Raw genomic sequence first — 21,656 nt, 5'->3', positions numbered from 1 at the left:
GTATGGGACAAACTGAAAATGGCTTGTACACAATGCTTAAAGAACAGAATTCATCTGAGCTGCTGCTCACCTAGGTCTGAATGTTTTCAATTTGAGTCTACCTGTTAAATAAAAAGTGTCACCATTTTAGAGCAGTATTAGAGAATTCAGAGTCTCCACAACATAACATTTAAAATGTCCATAATATAACCCCAAAATTACTTCACAGATCAGAGTCAGAAAAAAAAAAAAAAAACAGTTACTCAGTTTCAAGGGAAAGACAATATGTGCCAACCTCCAGATGAACCAGATGTTGGCATTATCAGACATGTATTATACTTTAAAATAGCTATCTCAAAAGTAAAGGGATTTTTGTCATTGTTCAGTTTTTGCCATAGGGAGTTTACACTAATGGAGAGGGGTGGGAGTAGGAATGGGGATGAGAAACAACCACCCCCAGGGGATGACCATACTGCAATCCCTTGTCCTCCATTCTCCTCTCAGGATTTTGGGCATATACACAAATGCACCTGGAGTGATTTTTAAGCTGTCAGGTCCAGGACTCAAACCACAGAGTCAGCCATGTGGGTTCCAGCCATCTTAACCTTCACACCACCTACTGGCCCCAAGGTAAGAAGATTTTACAGATATAATTAATGTCCTAAATTAGGTGATTTTTAGTTCACCAAAAGAAAAATGTTCCTTGGTGGCTTAATTTAATCAGGTAAAAGCCCTAAAAGAGAGATTGGAGAAAAAAGATATATGGCTGCTCTTCATGATCTTGGAGAAACAAAATGCCATGTTGTTACTTCCTGGGAAGTGAGCCATGAGGCAGGATGCTACGGGCAGCCTCTAAAACAGAAGGTGACTGCCAACTCCAGGCAGTAAGAAGTTAAGGCTCTCCTCATATAGCCACAGGAAATAAATTCTGCCAACAACTCGAGTGAGCTCGGAAGTTGATCCTTCAGATAAGAATGCAGTTGAACTGACATCTGGTTTGCAGTCTTCTGAGACGCTAAACAGAGAACCCATCTCAGGTATGATTAGAGTCCTGACCAACGGCTCTGTGAGAGAGTGAATGTGTTGTTTTAAATTGAATTTGTGGTAATTTGTTACTTAATAAAGGAAATATAATAAAACATAATAGAAGAAAAAAAATCAATAAACTTGAAGATAGACCAATAGTAATCATTCACTCTGGTGACGAGAGTACTAAATATTCAAACAAAATAAATAGAACCTCAGGGACCACTTGGACAGCTTTTAAAGATCTAACATACGTAATTGTAATTCCAAAATGAGAGAAGAAGAAAAACAGGGTAAAATATGTTAAACAAATAATCCCAGGAGACCAGTAGATGGCATAATAGCTACGTTGCTGGACTCCCATGTAGTTGATCATGGTTTAAGTCCTGGACCCAGTAGCTTAAACTCACACTGGGCACGTGTGCATGCATGCCCAAGATCCCTAGAGGAGAATGGAGGAGAAGGGATTGCGACCAGGCCATCCCCCCTGATGGGTGATTTCTCACTTTCTGTCTGTCTTTCTCTCTGTCTTTCTGGTGAGCGCACGAGCCCTATAGCAAAAACCTCTCCAAAAAAAAAAAAAAAGGAAAGAAAAGAAAAAAAGAATACCAGAAAAATTCCCAAATTTTGTCAAAGATATAAACTTACAGAATAGAAAACTCTAGACATCAAATTTAAAGAAATTCTTATCCAGGCACATCATAATGAAACAACTGTAAACCAAAGATAAGCAGAAAATCTTGAAAGCATTCAGAGGAAAATAATACATACCTAAAAGGAAATAATAATTCAAATTACTATGGACTTCTCTCCAGACACCATGGAGGCTGTAAAACAGTGGAATGATGTCTTTAAAATTTTGAGAAGGCTTGGATTAGCAGAAGTCTGCTTGGAAACTATTTAGAAGGTTATGATCAACAATTTGATTATTGATCAAGAGAAGGATCTGGTTGGATCTGAGATTCAGGCTGAGATGACATAATGGTAGTGTTGCTATTGGCCAGGACAATACACTGAGTAGAACAGCATTTTAGAGACAGCAAATGTAGCAGGGTGAGAGTTTGCCAGAATAATCCTAAACTTCATTTTGACACATTCAATTTTAGGTTGCTTTGGAGGGCAAGAAGGATAGATATTAGAAAAAGCACAAATATGAAACCATAAATACCTTATTTTCACTCCTAAGATTTGCTAAAATTTCCTGGAGCTTCAATTTCTTTTTTTCAAAATTAAGAAATTACTATAAATATTTTATAAAAACCATGTACATAGTGCCTACTAAAGATCTTTACTCGCTAGAACCAAAAGATCCCTTTTTTTCTTTTCCCTTTCTACTCGGATATGAAAGTGGACATATAAACTAGGCAAATCGAATGTAAGAGTCTGGAGCTCAAAAGAATACTCTGTCCTAGAGATATATTAGGTCATCGGGAAAGTCATAGTTTATTTTTCTGTCTTTCTCTACAAAACCACAGCATGACTTTCCCAACAACTCAATTAATTTGGCCTGTTATCAGTTCCTAGGTAGCAGTGGGAATAGATAATCCCCACGGGGGGTGGGGGGGGGAAGCAGGTGATGTGGTGGTTAAGGTGCTGGGCACTCCCACATGACAGACCCTGGTTCCAAGTCTTGGACTTGGTGACTTGCTTTCTCTCTCTCTCTCTCTCTGGTCAAAATAAAATAAGTGAATGAATGAAGAAATGAAATTAAATAATTCTTGAAAAGAAAAAAACAAGAATGCTCAGGGAGAGAGTGGTAAGAGAGGAGGTCTTTATCGGTTGTCTCTTGGTGCACAGTAGTGTACCACGGTAGTACAGGTATAGGATAACAACCATAAACCTTTTCATTCACAAAGGAGAAAACAGGAGACACACAGGAGTTGCTTGCTGGTCTATAAAAGTTCTGAAATCAACCAGATACATGTCGGAAGTTTCTCGATTAGTACTCAGTACTTATTCCTACGGTAGTAATTCTCCATGGCTCATGGCTTCGGGCTCTTGGCTCCAGCCTTTGAGTCAATCATCCTTTTCCATGAAAGGAAGCCTTCATATCTTATAGTTTTCTCAGCCTGCTTTTCTGCTGGTATAATTTTGAAGGTTCAAATGCCTCTCTTCATTTTGTATTATCTTTATCTCTTTCAGTCTAAGTTGGCAGTGTTTCTGCCAATATAACTTTTTAAACACTTTGTGGCTCTCTTGTTAATCATATGATGGTTCACTATATTAGATAAAATTAAAACCACATACCTCTTCAAGATAAACCTTTCTCTAAGATTCTGTCAATACTGCAGAGGGTACCACTTAGTGACTTAGGACACCTTTTGTTTGAGTAGTTCTCTACGGTACCAATTTAGATCTTTCTGAGGTCTTAAGAATTTTATGCACACCTTTGCTTCATTGCTAGACCCAGCTTTCCTGGATCCGATCTTTTCCTGGAGGCTATTTCTTGATTTTAAACATCATTTGCCATCTGATAAGGCTAGGAACTTTCAAAACTAGCAAGTGCTGTTTGCTTTTTATCTTAATAGTTCTTTCTGGAACCTGTGTGTTTCCTCTTGGATTTTAATATAAGCTTCAGAAGAAGCCAGAAGGTAGAAGCCAGGAGGTACTAAAAGACTGCCTAGAAATCTCCTTAGTTAGATCTCATAGTTTATTAGACACTTTTCCTATTTTGTCTGTTACTTCAGGTGATAATGTTGCAATATTTTCTGCCCTAGAGAACAAGAATCCCCTTTGCACCAGTTTCCAATAACATTTTCCTCACTTCCTCACTGGCAGCCTCCTTTAAAACCATCAGGTTTATATAAATAATCTCTTTGAAGTACCTTAGACGTTCACTAGCTCTCTCCTCAAGTCCTGAGATTTTTTACTTCCTTCACTGCTCCAAATTTCCTCAAATATTTCAGGTTTTTTACACTTTTATCCTATTTACAAAATCCATTTTAGTTACCTATTGCTATATAATGATTCACCCTAAATAACTTGAGTATCTACAACAACAAACTTGTATCATCTCAGTCTTGTTAGTCAGAAATTTCAAGAGTAGTTTAACTAGGCCATCTGAGTTCAGAGTCTCTGATAAGGCTGTAGTTAATATTTCAGCTGGAACTAAAGTCATTTGAAGGCTTTATTGGGATGAAGAATCAATTTCCAAAATAGCTCTATCACATGACTCTTGGTTGGGAACCTCAGCTCCTTACTACGGAACTCCCCATAGAATTTTTTTATGACATGCAGCTGAATTCCCCCAGATCAAGTGATCTACAAAAAAAAAGAAAAAAAAAAAAAAAAGGCAAAAGCCACAGTGTCTTTCATGGCCTAGCTTCAGAAGTCATTCCTTGTCATTTCTGTAATATCTTAGTAGTTACACAGCTCAGACTTTTTCAATGTGGAGGGGACCATCCAAAGGCACAAATAACAAGAGCCAAGGATCATTAGGGATATCTTGGAGGTGAGTTTGCATAAGGACCAATAATAGGACTTAGAATTTGGACTGAGAAATAGGATCTATTGAGAGGGAATAAGGGGTATGAGGAAAAGCAAAATGTAGCAGGAAAACCAGGACATAACAGTGTTTTAAAAGCCAAGAAAGAAGACTGTCTAAAGGGATGAATTGTCAGTGGTGTCAGGTGACTGATGTCTTGAGTGAGACAAGAACCAGAAATAGGAGACCATTGTATGAGTGGGATTTCAAAGATTTATGGGGAAAAAATGGAATTAAAGTAGAAGTTTAGGGCCAGCCAGAGGTGTAGTAGTTAAGGCAACTGGATCCCTAATGGCCCACAATGTGGTTTCAGTCCCAGACCCTGCAGCTTGAGAAACACACCAGACTCATGTGTGCATGCTCAAAATCCTGAAAGGAGGGAGAGATGGAAGAAAAGAGATTGTGGCATGACCATTCCCTATGGAAAATGCTCACTCTCTCTCGCTTTCTCTCTCTCTCTCTCTCTCTCACACACACACACACACACACGCACACACATACACATACACACATGCACAAACATTTCCTTTGGCAAAAAATATTTTTTAAGTACAAATTTATCAGGACCAGCAGACAGAGTAATGGTTATGTTGCTGGACTGCTACAGAGTCGACTGCAGTTCAAGTCCCAGACCCAGCGGCTTAAACTCATGCTGGGCACTTGTGCATGCATGCTCAAAAATCCCAAGAGGAGAATGGAGGTTAAGGGATTGTGGAATGATCAGCCCCCGTGGGGGAGTGATTTTTCACTTTCTGTCTCTCTGTCTCTCACTGTCTCTCCGGCAAGTGCACGCATCCTATAGCAAAAATCTCTCTCTCAAAACAAAAAAATGTACAAGTTTATTTTAATGCTAAAAAATTTTGAAATTTATGCTTTTAAAAAATAATACACATTTCCATGAACTTTTGGAAAGCCACTTGTTCTTGGCAATTGGAACATCATTGTTGGCTCAAAGAAAGTACTTTCAGTGGAGAGATAAGGATAAAAGCCAGATCACAGTGGGTTGAGAAATAAATGGCAAGTAAAGTAGAGCAGTTAGCATGATTTTTAAAAAATGAAAAACTTAATTAGATCCTAGCTACAGAAGGCTGCAGGGTCAAGTGAGGGTTTTAAATGGAAGAAACTTAAGTGTGTTCACATATTAGAAGACAAGTTTAGACCAGACCGAAGAGATAAGGAAGATGATTTTGGTAAGCATGTTTGCAGAACATTTGCAGCCATTTACGGTTTGCCACAGAGCCTTCCCCTACTTTGAGACAGAAGGGGGAGAATGAGGATGATATGAATGTAGATAAAGTTGTAGTGGGTGTTTGCAGAAAGTGAAAGGGAAGAAAGAGGAGGCATTATTAAGGCGATGCTTCCATAATATCTAATCCTTTGTCTTGCTTGTAAGCATTCAACAAATGTTCACTAAATAAATAAATGTTGAAACTTATAATAACTTTTCTCAAAAATGCTGATTTTAAATTGCAATTATTTTAACAATATTAAAATCGTAAACATTAGGGGCCAGCAGGTGGCATACTGGTTTAGGCACTGGATTCCCACATGGCCAACCACAGTTCTAGTCTAAGACCTGGTGGCTTGAAAATAACACATATGCATGTGTGTGCATGCCCCAAATCCCGAGAGGACAAGGGAGGAGAAGGGATTGCAGCATTGCCATCACCCCGGGGTGTTTTCTCGCTTTCTCTTTCTCTCTCTCTCACTCTCTGGTAAGCGCATACACCTCACGGGAAGAAAATTATAAACATTATTCTTTGAATCATGAAATATGTTCTCATACATACTATAAACACACACAAAGAGGCACTGATCTCAAAATGCTTGCCCCATTATACTGTCAATACAGTTGGACTCTTAATTAAGAATGGCTCCTGGTCTCCCTCTCCCAGTCCTTTGGCCTCCCTATGACCTCTAATGAAAACTCTTATAAAACAGGAAAATGCTACAGAAGGGGATTAGCTATATACATCAAATGGGACTAACTTTCAGCCACATGTGTATTCAACTCTTCACACTTTCATTTAACCTTTCGTGTTTATTCTATAAAAATTCTTATTGTTTATCATAAACTAAAAGTATATAGTTATTAAATATTATGTATTTAAAGTAGACTTCATTACAAGTTAAATTGGCCATATAGTGTCTCTTTTTCTAATCATGGAAATGGTTTCCCAGAAATCTACAGTATCATCCTTATTGTGTAGACACAGCTGTCTACAACTAGTGATTCCACTTGTGAAGGAAGGATTTTATGCCTTTGCTCCCCAGTGGCAGTAACAAGCTTCTTTTTTATTGTTGCTGACATTAAGATAGCTAAAATCAACAGTGAGGTAAACACTTCTTGCAACCATCTGGCAAAGATTTTAATCCAAAATATTCTGTAAACACTGACTCTATTTGAATACGCCATAACTACTGTCCAGTCGCCATCAACTGCATTTTCATTTGTTTCAAGCAGTAATTGAAACAGCAAAAAAGTGGCCTGTAGACTCTGTCCCTTTGCTTTTCTCTCTTAAAATATTTTTAGTTTCATCAGGGAGTCCAGGAAATTCACATTCTCTGAGGGAACTTTTAGTGCCTCTGAAGTCTCCAGTAGACATAAATGGGGCCCTAACAGTTATGATTGTTAAATATCTAATACATAGAGCATGTTTGGAATTGCTTCATTTTCTGTTAAGAGATATAGATTCTGTTCAAATCAGAGGCAGACCTTTGGGATACAGTTTTTCTTTTTCCTGTATATTTCAAAGCTTCTTTGTGAAAATAGTTTGCAATATGACCTATTTCAAGAATTTTAAAGTCTTTCACAAGAAATGGATAGGACTGTGATAGGATACTTTATCCAGTCCCAGCGCTGATTTCTGGAGTTTTCTGTAAGCCTGTGTGAAAGGAGAAGACTGGGGATTATTTCAGCTGTGAAGCACCCAGAGGAATGACTGCTGGTGCTGCTAATGGTCTCTCTGTCCCTCCCTTGGCAATAAATTTCAGATATTGAAATATAGCTTTGGAGAAAAATATACTGAAGATTCCTTAAGCTTTTTACAAGACATTCAAAGCCTTTTCACAAGTCAGTGCTCTGCAAATGTGAATTCTTGATGTCTAAACATAAAGGTCCTTTACTGAACTAATTTTAAATGTGAATTTTAATACAGAGCACTTGGAGAAAAGGAATGCAGCTGGACCATTAAAACATGGTACTCTGCCATTTTTAAGTAATGGGAAATACTGATTATGACTGTTATAAGGATTTTAGCACATATAACGTGATCGTCTTTAATCATAATCTATTATCATGAGTCTGTGTAACAAAAGCATTAACTCAAAGACAATGACATACCTATTATACTGTGGTACTTTTTAATTATTTCCATGCTTTTTAATTATTTCCAGGCTATTGAAGAGCTTATTATTTAAAGGTCAGAATAATGCCCAAGACATGGCCAAGCCCAGTGAGTGTCAGATGCATGGAATGTTGGATGACTTCATAGTTATGAAATTATTTCATTTCTCATGATAATTCCTGACTTGCCAAGTTAGTGAATTTTAAGAACTCTGAGAGCAGATTTTAAGATAAATGTGAAATAATCCATACTTTTGGAGTCAGGGACTTCCCTTCAGGCATTAGTTCATATTTGACTTGCTTGACTTACACTTGGGGATAAAATGAGTTAGGACAAGGTCTTAGATACCACATTCCCTTACTGGGAAAGAAAACCAACTTGCACAACTTTGGCGGGCTCATGTTTCTTGTTATACAGGCACTAAGAAGCAGCGGTTGCCATGAAATACTTTATTTAACCTTTACAAAAATGTTTTCTTAGTATGGCAAGGCAGTTTAGTTAAGTGAAAATAAATAACTCTAACAATTTTGGATTTTTTTATAACCATCTGTTGACTTTTTTCCTAATTAAAAATTAGAGATAAAGATTATAATTATCTAAATTGCCATGATGACTAAAAATAAATTAAAAATTGCATAAAATCACTTGATCTCAGGTCATGCGTTGGCATGTCTTCTATTTTACATTAACGTAAATTTTGCTGAATGATGAATGTTACGTTGAGAACAATTTAAAAGAAAGTGTTTTCATTCAAATTTTGGGTTGAATTCTCTTTTGTTTATATTTAGTCAAAATTGATTTCCAAACAAACAAAGCCTGACAATTTGACTCACAAACTCACAGTATTTATTCAAATCTGAATGAATATTGGACAGCCTCTTCAGTTTCTTTTCTAATGACTTCCATTTCTCAGCTCACCAAATTATTCTTTATTATTTCCATTCAACATTTTCTTTACTCCTTCACTGAAGAATTGGGTCTAACCAAGAGCTTAACTATCGTTCTGTCAAGAGCATGTGTCTACACAGCACCAACATCTCTTGACTCTTAGTACAACATAAGCAGTCAGAAAGAGTTTATTTTAGTTAGTCATTTAAAAAGAAAATGTGAATTATTTTATGTTTTATAGACAGGCTACCCTCTGCTGTATACATACATACATATAACATACCAAAGTTCTTTGAATTTTCACTTTTAAGTCCTTTGTAATGGTATCAAGGGTAAACAGTCTCAAAGACTGTCACACAATTTTGGACTTTAAGGCAGGTATTAATATCATAGCTCATGAATTTTGTTATGTACCATTGAACTGCAGAGAAGTCCATACCCTTTAGAAACATGAAAATAATAGATACACGGAGTATTGAAATGACCTTTTAAAACAAGCATATATATCATTTCATACTATTTTTTACTGTGTTCATTTATACCCAATTTCATAATCAAAAAATATTTTGTTTAAAATTTTAAAATAGGGCCCAGTCTTGGTAACACATGCTGCTAGGATGCTGTGCTTCAAGTGCTAGGACCAGGCAGAAGGCCTGGGTTTGATTCCTGGTCCAACCTAGAAACCAAACGAGGTAGTGTATGCCTATAATTCAGCAACTTGGCTGAGGCAGGAGCATCTCAACCTCAAGTCTGACCTGGACAGCATAGCAAAACCCTGTCTAAGAAGAGCCAGGTATGGTGGCACACACCTGTGGTCCCAGCTGGGAGGCTGAAACAGAGGACTGTGACAGCAAGACTCATCTTTTAAAAAAAAATAATTTAAAAAACACTTTTTAAATAAAAATTTTTGAGAGAGATTTTGCTATAGGATATGCTTACCTGCCAGAAAGCAAGAAATCACTCCCCAGGGGGGATGGCCCTGCTGCACTCCCATTCTCCTCTCAGGATCTTGGGCATGCCCATACATGCCCAATGTGAATTTCAAATGACTGGGTTCGAGACTCAGACCACAGTCAGCCACTTGGGAATTCATTGCCTTAACCACTATACCATTTGCTGGCCCCTTAAGTAATTTTTTTTGGACACTGGTCTTGCAGTTTATTGTCTCACCCAATATTCATTTTTATCTAATTTTTTTTTAGCTGTTTCCTTAGGATTTCTGTATGAATTTTAGCTTCCTACATTAACGGGTTTTCCCTCTTGTGAATTCTCTGATGCTGACTAAGATGTGAGCTCTGACTGGAGGCTTTTCTGTACTCACTGCATTTGTAGGGTCTTTTTCCAGTGAGGACTCTCAGGTGTCGAATCTGATGTGAGCTTACCTGGAAGGTTTTCCCACATTCACTGCATTCATAGAGTTTCTCTCTGGTGTGAATTCTCTTATGCAGGATTAGGTGGGAGTTCAGGCTGAATGCTCTCCCACATTCTTTGCAGTCAGAGTTTTTCCTCCAGTGTGAATTTGCTGATGTCTAATGATATATGAACTCCCCTGAAAGCCTTTCCCACACTCATGACACTCATAGGGCCTCTCCCCACTGTGGATTCTCTGATGCCTTATGAGTTTTGAGCTATGTCTGAAAGCTTTCCCACACTCATTACACTAATAGGTTTTCTCTCCACTGAAAACTGCTACATGTTTAATAAAATTTGAGTTCTTGAACGATTTTTCAAACTGGTGAATATTTTCTCCAGCATAATTTCTTTGATGCTTAATAAAATCTGAATTGCATTTGAAGCTGTGATCAGAGGTGCCATGTTTACAAGATTTCTAGTGTATGAATTCATCTGCATTCAGATTTAGGCTTCTTTCATATACATCATGTCGCATTGTTTTACCTGTGAGTCCATTTTTGTGGGTGAGGATTTTACCGAAACCTCCATCCTGAGCAGATGATGGGATTCGAGACTCCCTGGGTTTGTTCTCCCTTTTCCTCTTTACCCTGCAGACAAATGCAGAGGTCTAGAAGCTCATCAGATCCTTCTGACGTGTGTCTTGAGGTTCTTCCTGACATAATTCTCTGTGATTTCTTTTTTTCATGAATGTCCAGTTTGGGCACAGATCTGCTGTTTTCACTCTCATCATCGCAGCCTCGTAGGAGTTGGGGTTCTAATGAACCACAATGGGCTCTGTTCTCCACTGGCTGGCACTGGACACCAAGTGCTGGTCTGGGTGACACTTTCTTCCTGAGTATTTCCTGTCCATGCCCATGGGCTGGAACCTGGAGAACCGCTTCATCAGTGCCTCTCTCCAAATCTTCCAGGATGGTCACTGCTTCTTCTTCACTCTCAGGGTGCAGGTCCCCAGGCAGGATGCTCAGGAACTACTCCAGCATCAACAGCTCCAGGATCTGCTCCTTGCTGTGGGCCTCAGGCTGCAGCCAGCAGCAGCAGAGCTCACGGAGCTGCCTCAGTGCCTGGGGGTGGGGGTTGGTATCTTGGTAGCAGAACTGCCTAAAAAGTTGCCAACCAAGTTCCTGCTTGAGGGGATTGCTTTTCTGTAAGCAAGTGTCCTGCTTTGAGATAAACTCTTCCTCTTCCACCTTCACTATTAGAAGTCCTTCATCCTCTGGAAAGTTCTGAGCTGTGAATTTCTTTGATCCTGTTGTCATCTTTGGATATAATCAGAAACCTCACTTATGCTTTGAGATAGGTCTTCTTTAGTTTCAAGAACTCTCTGCCTTGATTATCTTTAGTTGTTTGGCTGGTTAGGCTCATCAGTTGACTGGTGTTCCATGAGACTAAGAGCTGTGCATTATTATTTGTTCTTAAGTTTCCATATCAGCCACCCCGTGCCACTGCACCATGGCCCAACCAATAAAATATTTTTAATGCATGTAACAACATGCTCATTAAGTGGTTTCACAAAAAAAATTTATGAAGTAAATTAATTTTCCCTAACTCAGATCCCTTTAGACCATTTTTAGCACAAAATCTTCAATAAGCATCTCTTTTTTTTTTTTTTGGTAGATAATATATAAATAAAAAGTGCTACTACTATTCACTTTGTTTTTTTAACTTACCTTCTCTAAATATATAAATTTCAGTCATATTAAACAGAGACTAATGTCTGACAGTAGGAAAAATATATAAATTCTTGAATTTACAGTTTTGTTTATAATAAAAAATGTTTAGGAGTTTCCATCTTGATTATAGATCAGTTGAAACATTGATCAGGTCAAAATGTTTCCTAGAAATATGTGACATTTGACATCCAAATTTACCCATGAAAAATCAAATGATTACCATAAACTATCCAGTGAAATGATACCACATATCGTTTTAAAGTCATGAAGAATACAGATATAAGAGATGAATAACATGTCTTCCAACAGCCAAATAATGACAGTCTCGTGAGGTACTTTGTTTCATTGCCTTCCCAGCTTCAGTCTCTGTCATTTGTTGATTGATTGGTGCTCTGAGAGGAAATAATAGTTTACCAAAGATTTCACTGCCTTTTCACTCTTCCTTTCTTACCACTCTCTCTTTCTCCCAGGCAGGTTGTTTCCCTCACCCTAACTTCTGCACAGCCATAATAATCTACACATATGCCTCTTGGCTGCTCAAGAGCGAGATTAGAATTCCTCAAGCAATGACTCGTTCCAGTATGACTTAATCCCTCTTCAGAATCAATATTCTATGGCTCCATTTGGGTCATGATCCAAACTGTTAGAAGAAAGCTGATGAGTTGATGATACAGTCAATTTTCCAAATTATATTGATAAGCATGGCCCAGTTGTTTGCACAGATAGTTTAAGCCAAGCTTGCTGCTATTGTAACTTGTCTTTATGTCTAACCCATCAGTTTGCTTTCCTGACATTAGCTTTGTCAGAAAGAACCACTCCATTCCAGATTGTCACATGGCAAGTTAGGCTGTCTCCTGCTTTTCTTTTCTTTCATTTATTTATTTATGTATTTATTTATGTATTTATTTGGAGAGGTTTTTGCCATAGGGCGCATGTGCTCACCAGAAAGACAGAGAGAGACAGAGAGACAGAAAGCGAGAAATCACCCCTCAGGGTGGATGGCCACGCTGCAATCCCTTCTCCTCCATTCTCCTCTCAGAATCTTGGGCAGGCACGCACATGCGTCCGGCGTGAATTTAAGCCACTGGGTCTGGGACTCAAACCACAGTCAGTTACATGGGAATTCAGCGACATAGCCATTACACTAACTGCTGGTCCCTCTTCTGCTTTTCTTTATCAGAAGTAACAATAGTGTTGTCTTATTTCATGTTTTTGTTTGTTTGTTTGTTTTAGTAAAATATGCCCTTTGGTCAAACTTTAACTTCCTCAAGCAGAACATTTCTGGAGACCTGTTTTCTTTTCTTTCTTTTTTTTTTTTTCCCTTACTCTCTAAATAAATTTTGCAGTGTAATTTGTGTTGCCTCTATGTTTCTCCTACTGATCATGATTTTAAGCCCAAGTAAAGTGTCTCATGATTCTCTATATCCACCATGTGTAATATAGTTAGCTGGCTTATGGTAAACATTTAAGAGCTGTAGATATTTTCTAAGTTGAAAAAACAAACAAATAAACTCCTGCCCAAAGGAAAAAAAACCTTCACATAATCACCTTAAACTGCTATAGGAATCATGTGAATATGTAATATAGCAATACAGCCAGATCCTGTGTAGGGAGCTGCAGAGTTACAAAGGTAAACTGAGGATCAAATCACCCTCTTAGCAAAGAGTCAGAGGACAGATGAGGGAACTCTGACTTTGACAACATACAGGAAGACCATGTAAGAGTTAATTTGAGATTTTAAAACAGAAATGTATAACTTATTTTTACTTGAAATATATATGCTTTTTGTTAGACTTTTTATTATAGCAAGATTAATTTTTATCTGATTGCAAAATAATACATGTTTACAGTATAAAATGTGAAAGTTACATGAAAGCACACTACACACACACATACACACACACAAAGGAAACTTAAAATACATAACCCCACAACCCCAAGATAACGAATTTTAGCATTTGGGTGAATTTCTAGTCTTTTCTTCCTTAGGAATAGAGATGTAAACTTTGTTTACTTGACCAAAATGTAATATACTGCACCTATCTTTTTAATTATAGGTTTTTTCAGTTAGTTTATTGTTAATTAATAGTGCTAATTTTTGTTCCACTAATTTGAGAGAACTCATGTCAGTGTGATTAAGAATAGAGGCTCCAAGGCCCAGCTGTGATGGCGCAAGTAGTCGGGTGCTTGTGATACAAAGTGCAAGCCCCATGGAAGACTCCAGTTCAGTCCTAGACCAGCCTAAGCACACTGGGTGTAACAGCACACTCTGTAGTTCTGGCTACCTGACAGGCCGGGCTGGGAGGATGGCAAGACCCATTCAAAAACATCTGTTTCCTTTCTTTCTCCTCCTCTGTCTTCTTGCTCTTATTTATATAAGTACTTAAAACAAGTAGAGGCTGTACGTAAGCCCATATTCCAGCACCGTACTTCTCCCCTCCACCTGTGGGCCTGAAGAGGTCACGCCACCTCTTTGTTTTCTGTTTGTAAAAGGAAACAAAAATACCTACTTTATAAGGTTCTTAAGAAATCAGTGAGACAGTATTTTAAAAAATACTCAGTGGGTCAGTAGGTGGCTTGGAGGTAGAGAGTCTGGATCCCGCATGGCTGACTACACGATTTGAGTCCTGGACCCGTTGACTTGAAATACACACTGGGAACATGTGCATGTGTGTCCAGAATTCCAAGTAAAATGGAGGAGAGAGAGCTGTGGCATGGCCATCCCCCCTGGGTTGGGGGTGCTTTCTCATGTTTCCTCTCTCTCTCTCTCTCTCTCTATCTATCTATCTATCTCTGTCTCTGGCCAATGCATATACCCTATGGTAAAAGTGGTGGTGGGAGGAGGGGTGGAGCTTAACCTAATGCCTGGCATATAGTAAGTATCATTTGAATGGTAACTTTTTTATTTTATTATATTCCATTCTGACCAACATTGTGTATGTGTCAGATTTCCCTCTTTTGTAAGAATTTGTTTCATGGTGACTGCACAGTATTTGTGGCTTCAGTGAATTCAAACAATCTCGAGGGAAAACCAAAAGTACCATGTTTGTGGAAGAGTACTGCAGTAAACCCTCCGTTTTATCATGAAAGATTGACTTCAGATGGCTTTCATAATTTAACTTTCTCTCTCTTTTTCTTTTTTTTTTCTGCCAAAATAGACTACATCAGAGAATCTATGTTTCTACTAAAAAAAAAAATCAGTTTTGCCTATTTCCACTTAGTTATTCTCTTAGGTAGGAAATTGTATTCCTTAAATGTGGAAGGATATATCAGGTGATTCATGATGAGATCAATCATTAACTATTATCTAGAAATTTTTCCACTTGGTTTTTAGCATTACTTCAGATACTTGGAATAATGTAAAACTCAACAATCTTCAGAAAGTAATAATGAGCAACATAGTTCACTTCAGTTTTATTGCTAATTTAGTAGTTAGAAATATACTATCAGTTCTACTTAGATTCATGCATTCCACATAAGGAGTTTAGCTTTGACCTGTTTAATTTGTTTTCCAGATATTATTTTAGATAAAGATTTGGTTCTAATACTTTAAATTTCATTTATGGTGCCCACTATGATATCTTTTTTTTTTTCTTTTTTCTTTTTGAGAGAGAGAGATTTTTGCCATACAGCACATGTGCTCACAAGACAGAAACAGAAAGAAAGCAAGGAATAACCTTCCAGGGGGAATGGTCACACCATAAATCCCTCTCCTCTCAGGATTTTGGGCATGCACACACATGTACGCGGATTGAGTTTCAAGGCATTGTTTCCAGGACTCGAACCACAGTTGACTATGTGGGAGTCCAGCAACGTAACCATTAAGCCATCTGCTGGTCCCTAGCTGATGTTTTAATATCAATATTGCAGTGTCTGAATTACAGATCTGAGGGGTTACATTAATGTATAGTTTAATCTAGTATTGTTATCCCTGAAAGATAAATCTCCTGTATTGAAAGATCATTGAAAGTAGGAAAATTTTCTAAATCATTTGGTTTAAAATTCTTTTATGATACTGTTTTTTTTAATTCTTTTTTTTTTCTTTAATCTCTTTGAGCACACACATATGAGAGTGAAAAAGAGAAAGAAGCACCCTCAACCTGATCTGGTCATACCACAGTGCCCCTCCTCTAGTTCTCTGGCAGGCCTGATCCTGGGCACACCACCCTCTTCCTGCCCCCAAATGTTTAGACTGACTTGCAGGAGATTCAAACCACAGTCTCCATATGGGACCCAGGTTCTCTTGAGAAGTGCATTACCACTGTGCCACAGTCAGCCTTGTGATACTATTGTATATAAATATCACCAGTAAAGATTTTGAATACTCAATTTTGATTATTTTTCCTTGATCTTGAGTCATTTATTCTACAAAATATTTATTGAATACCTGCTGTACACTAAGCTCTTAGGATATAACATTGAGTTTTAAAATAAATGGTACCTGAGACCACCAGATGTTATAATGGTTACATCACTGGTCTCCCACATGGCTGACCGTAGTCTGAGTCCCGGACTTGGAGGGCTTGGATCCCACACCAGGTACATGTGAATGCATGCCCAAAATTCCAAGGGGAGAATGGAGGAAAAGGGACTGTGGCGTGACCATCCCCTCTGGGGGGTGATTTCTCGCTTTCTGTCTCTCTGTCTCTGGTAAGTACATGTACCCTATAGCAAAAATCTCTCTAAAAAGAAATTTTTAAAAAAGAAATGAATACTGCTTAAATTTTAACATATACTAATATATACAAATATGTATTCTTTAATTTATTTCACTTGGATTGCACATTAATTTTTAGAACACCTCAAATTTTTGTGATAAATGTATGGATTGGAAAGTTTTTTGAAGTTATTTAGGTTTTCAGGGTTTTTTTTTATGGCATTACATGTTACTATATGGTAAATTTTTATAAAATGCAAAAAAATACATAGATGAATCTGAAGATAAATTTTTAATTTGTGATTATTGGATAGGAAACAATCTTGACTTATACTTTTAAAATGAATAGTAAAATATGTAGGTTCACAGAAAAGTGTTTGATACTTTTATCGTGTGTATTTTAAAATGTAATTTTACTTAACATCTTCTTTCTCTTACTTAGTGTACTTTACTTTCCTAGATGTTATCTTATTTTTCTTTCCTTCTGAATATATCAATTCAGAAATTCTCCCTTTGGACATGACTGTGGGTGGTCCTCAGAGCTGATCCCCAACTCCCTGATTAGTAATTCCGTTTTAAGTCTTATTTTGTATAGGAAAAAAAAAAGAGAGAGAGAGAGAGTTGAAAGCTGTATATACCCCTATCTGAAGTCTTCATGGAAAAACTATGAATTTAGTCTGGCTGCCAACACAGCACTGGGGGGTCTGCTGAAAAAAACAAAATGTAGTCTCCTAGGACTTTGCAACGAGTGAGGCCACTGGACAACCTGACTCAGTGCTTAGTTTCAGTTGTCATTGAAAAGTTCCAACAAAATTGCTTCCTCTTAAACCCCCTCCCCCAGTGGAAAATACTAGACACTAGCTAAGTAGGTCAAAAAAATGAAATGCCTGGATGGATTGGGAAGATGGTGAGGAATTGAGTCAGTAAGAGAAACTCTTAGTAGAAAAGAGAAGGAAGAAATTTTGGAAACTGATAGAGAAAGTAAAAAAATGCCTGGGGTTCCAGGGAAAACAGATAGTTATTTTCATTTTGCTAAACCCATTGCTTTTTTTTTTTTTTTGGAGAGGTTTTCGCTATAGCTAGGCCTGTGCGCTCACCACACAGACAGAGCGACAGAAAGCGAGAAATCACCCCCCAGGGGGGATGGTCATGCCGCAATCCCTTCTCCTCCATTCTCCTCTCGGGATCTTGGGCACACACGCACACGTGCCCAGCATGAGTTTTAAGCCACCGGGTCCGGGATGCGAACCACGGTCGACTACGTGGGAGTCCAGCGACATAGCCATTACGCTAACTGCTGGTTCCCTAAACCCATTGTTTTCAATATGCATGCACTCATACACCCATATTTCTGGCTCAAATTGCTCCTCATCTTGACTACAGTTTTTCTGTGTCCATGTACCACTAATTTGTTCTGTCAACACGTGCTCACCTAAGAAGCTCCAGTGACTACCAGCTAATTCTTGAATAAAGCACAAATTCTTAGCTTAGTGAATTAGTGCCAGCCACGTCTACATCTTCCTGTCTGACCTTAACCCCAGCTCCTTTTTTTAAATTTTATGTTTTTGTTTTATTTTGTTTTGTTTTTGCCGTAGGGCACATGCACTCGCCAAAGAGAAGAGGGAATGGCCATGCTACAATCCCTTTTCTTCTATTGTCCTGGGATTTGGGGCATGTATGCACATGCCACCAGTGTGATTTTCAAGCCACCAGGTCTGAGACTCAAACCAGTCGCCCATGTTGGGAGTCCAGCACCTTAACCACCACAGCTCCTTTTGGCCCCCTCACCCACCGTCTGCCCCCACATTCCTTTTCCTTCAGCCAATTGAGAAGTTTAACTTTGCCCCTATCTTGACTTCTACTTTAAACACGGCAGATTTTCTCTTTGGCCTGAAAATGACCTGACATCTTTGTCAGTTGAACTCCTAGCCTGACTCAGACCCAGCTGCTTTATGAAACTTTCTGAATCACACCTGCTTGAAACAGGCCCTTCCTCATCTGGAATATGTAGCCCTTTATTCCTCTCTTATTGTCTCTTGTTAGTTATTTGATCTTGTATTTTGCCTGTACGATTGTAAGCTCCTTGGTGCAGAATACATTTCTTTCTCCATTTTCTCCGTAGTGCCTAAGCCTCCATAGTCTTCAAACTGTTCATGGAAATGCATAATATGAAGTGGGGAAAAAAAAAAAAAAGACTGCATAGATTTGGGGGATTTTGCACCAAAATAAACTCATACTTTAATTCCATTTTTTTTTTAGAGAGATTTTTACTATAAGGTGCATGCTCTCACCAGAGAGACAGAAAATGATAAATCACCCCCAAAGGGGATGGCCATACTGCAATCCCTTTTCCTCCATTATCCTCTACATGGTCAGCCATGTGGGAGTCCAGCACCTTAACCACTAGGCCACCTGCTGGCCCCCTTTAATTCCACTTTTTTCACAAACTTTTTGAAGTATCTCCTTATTGCCTTCCTTATAGCACCTGAGTAGTAAAAATGTATTGGGTGAGTGTTAGAAGTTTCATTAGAATCAGGTAGTCTAACAAAAAGTTTGTATTTTCATGCCTGACTTTATAATTTTGTATACAAATAAAAATAAATATATGATTATTTTTAATTAAGTAGTAATTCAGGTCATTTCAGTACCTATAGCAGTAAAATTTAGGCAGTGCATCCAACAAGAACAAACCCTCCCACTCTGGCTTTTGGTGTGTGTGGTATCGAAACACTGCCACTGAGTGCCAAGCCCAGTGCCACAGCTTTCCGGGCAATGGTGGTTACCCCAGGAGAAGGAGGACTGAATACACCTGGGCCTTCACAATTTTGGGGGGGGACTTTTCTCTTAAGATTGTAGTTCCTTTTCTAATAAAAAAAATACACCTAATTGCCAATGATATTTAAATGTTTTTGAACAGTAGACCAAATATTATAAATATCCAGTTGATGATGCATATGGGCAGAAGTATTATAAATGATTTCCTCCCACTTAACTTTTTTGTGTGAACTAAATCCAAATATATCTGAATTTTCATAATTCAAAGAAAGTATCTATGCCAACACACTGAGAACAAATAGCTGCCAAGCAAAACCTTTCTTTGGTGACATTCAGCTGTTAAAAGCTGTGTACACAGAGTGAACAGCTATCTAAAACTGAGCTCATATGCAAATATGAACTCTCCTCAATTAAAATTATATTGTGTATATTAAAACTTTCTCCAGAGTCTATGGTCTGTTCAGGGAAAATATAGCCAAGTTTGACCTTAAGTACCTTGCCTCATTATGTTTTTGTCATTTCCAGCTACTAGTCTCTCCAAAGAAAACAACTTCCTTGTTTCTTTTAGTTCTGTATGTGCCCTGAGCTTTATTCCCAATTGCTGCTATAAAAAACTGAAATGGTTCCAAACACTGCTATTGTTTTTCTTTTTTTTTTCCTCTGTAACTAATATTTAAACATCAAAGATACTCTGGTACTTTCATGTTGTAGAGTGTATATAAGACCATATTTTCCCTAAAGGTATTTGCTGTCCAGGATTTTTTTTTCCTTAGCTGTTAGCCTTCTTTTTTTAGAAGTCATCAGACCGATCACCTTTTATTTCCCAGGATCACTGGCAGTTTTGTAGAGGAAGAACTGGAATAGGACCATATTAAAAGCAGGAAGATGGGTTAGGAATTTTTTTTTTAATTCTTTATTTAGATATCTAAAACCAGAAAAGTTCTACCTTAATCATCTACCAAATCATGTTGTGATGACCAGTGACCTCGGGAAATTTTAAAATGTAAGCACATTATCAGTGTTACCCCTAATGCTGATCCTAAAAATATAATCTACTTCCATCAAGACAACTTATTTTTATACTTCCCATTAAATCCTTAGAGTATCTATTATAAGGCTCTATGATTATACCTCTTATAGGATGTTTTCAAAGTTTTATTCAGTCTATTAACTGGAAGTATTTTGTGAAATTCATTTTGGGTTAGCTCTATTAAAAATTACGTATGATATGAAATAAAATATTAAATTATATTTGTGTATCATATAAATATTTTTTAACTGTCAGTTTCCTTTCCTTATACTTACTAATTATATAAAACATTGTTTATTTTTACTTAAAACTCTGTCCTAAAGAAATACTAATTAATATGTTTTTTGGAATATCCATGTAGTTGAATTGATTTTCATAATTGCAGTTAGTAGGTAGGAATAGAAATAGGAAATATCTGAATGACCGCAAAATAAATCCAAGTATTACCAAAAGTAGCAGTACTACATGAATAAATAAAAAACATAAATCAGGAGACTCAACTGGTAAAATTTTTAATAAATATATGAAAAAATAAAACAAAGACTTTTTTCTTCAAATGTTAAAGGTATTTACAATTTGATGTCTGGTCCTATTTGGAAAATATATTCAATGAACTGCATCTATCTTCAAGTTGCTATTTTTATCAAAAGAAAAAAATAAGGAATGGCAATTTAGGGTCAAAAATAATGCAACAGACCAAATTGAGCTTTAATTGCTGGCTGGTCATAGAATTAACCATCAGCCAAAACCATAGTTCTTTGATCTCACATTTCAACCCTCTTGTCCTCCAGATGAATGAAATGGTCTTTTCTTAAATGTTCAACAGGCCTTTTGCCATTTGATAGGACAATGATTTTTAAGAAGGTTTAAAATGTGATCTGGAAAACCACATTGACTCTATGTGGCATATTTGCTATTCTTAGCCTGGTGGAATAAGCTGCAAGTGGATGAATAATGCAGGTTAGAAAGAAAACAGATGCTAAATATTACAAATATAAAGGTCTTCCAGCAATGAGACTTTCATTTTGGGACTAGATTTGTGTTGGCACGTTTGGCACTATGATGATTATTGTTTTTCTCTCCAGCTGTTACACATCTGTATTGAAGGTTGGGGCAATTGGCGTTGGTCAGAGCCCTTCAGCGTGGACCATGCGGGAACTTTCATTAGAACAATTCAGTACAAGGGTCGGACCGCTTCACTCATCATCAAGGTTCAGCAACTCAGTGGAGTACAAAAACAGGTAAGTTTCTTTGTGTGCATGACCCAAACAACTCTTAATTATTTGATGTAATGGAGATGAAACTTAACTGAGAATAATCCATACTAAAAAATATCACAGTGGTTACGCCTAACTATGCCTATCACAACCATGCAGTGGAGCACTTA

At 37.6% G+C, this 21,656-nt stretch overlaps 1 protein-coding gene and 1 pseudogene across 1 annotated transcript in view; one reads left to right on the top strand and one right to left on the bottom strand.

Moving 5' to 3' along the window:
* VPS13B (vacuolar protein sorting 13 homolog B) overlaps window positions 1-21,656 on the top strand; it is an 806,861-nt gene that overhangs the window by 714,123 nt on the left and 71,082 nt on the right. Inside the window, exon 44 of the mRNA XM_027776225.1 lies at window positions 21,355-21,510. Within this exon, the coding sequence (XP_027632026.1) occupies window positions 21,355-21,510 (156 nt within the window). The remainder of the gene's footprint in view (window positions 1-21,354; window positions 21,511-21,656) is intronic.
* On the bottom strand, window positions 9,963-11,393 carry LOC102496479 (zinc finger protein 165-like; annotated as a pseudogene).

Source organism: Tupaia chinensis, unplaced genomic scaffold, assembly GCF_000334495.1.
Source record: "Tupaia chinensis unplaced genomic scaffold, TupChi_1.0 Scaffold000646_1, whole genome shotgun sequence".
In the NCBI taxonomy this organism is placed as follows: Eukaryota; Metazoa; Chordata; class Mammalia; order Scandentia; family Tupaiidae; genus Tupaia; species Tupaia belangeri.
This window is presented reverse-complemented; position numbering and strand designations above follow the sequence as displayed.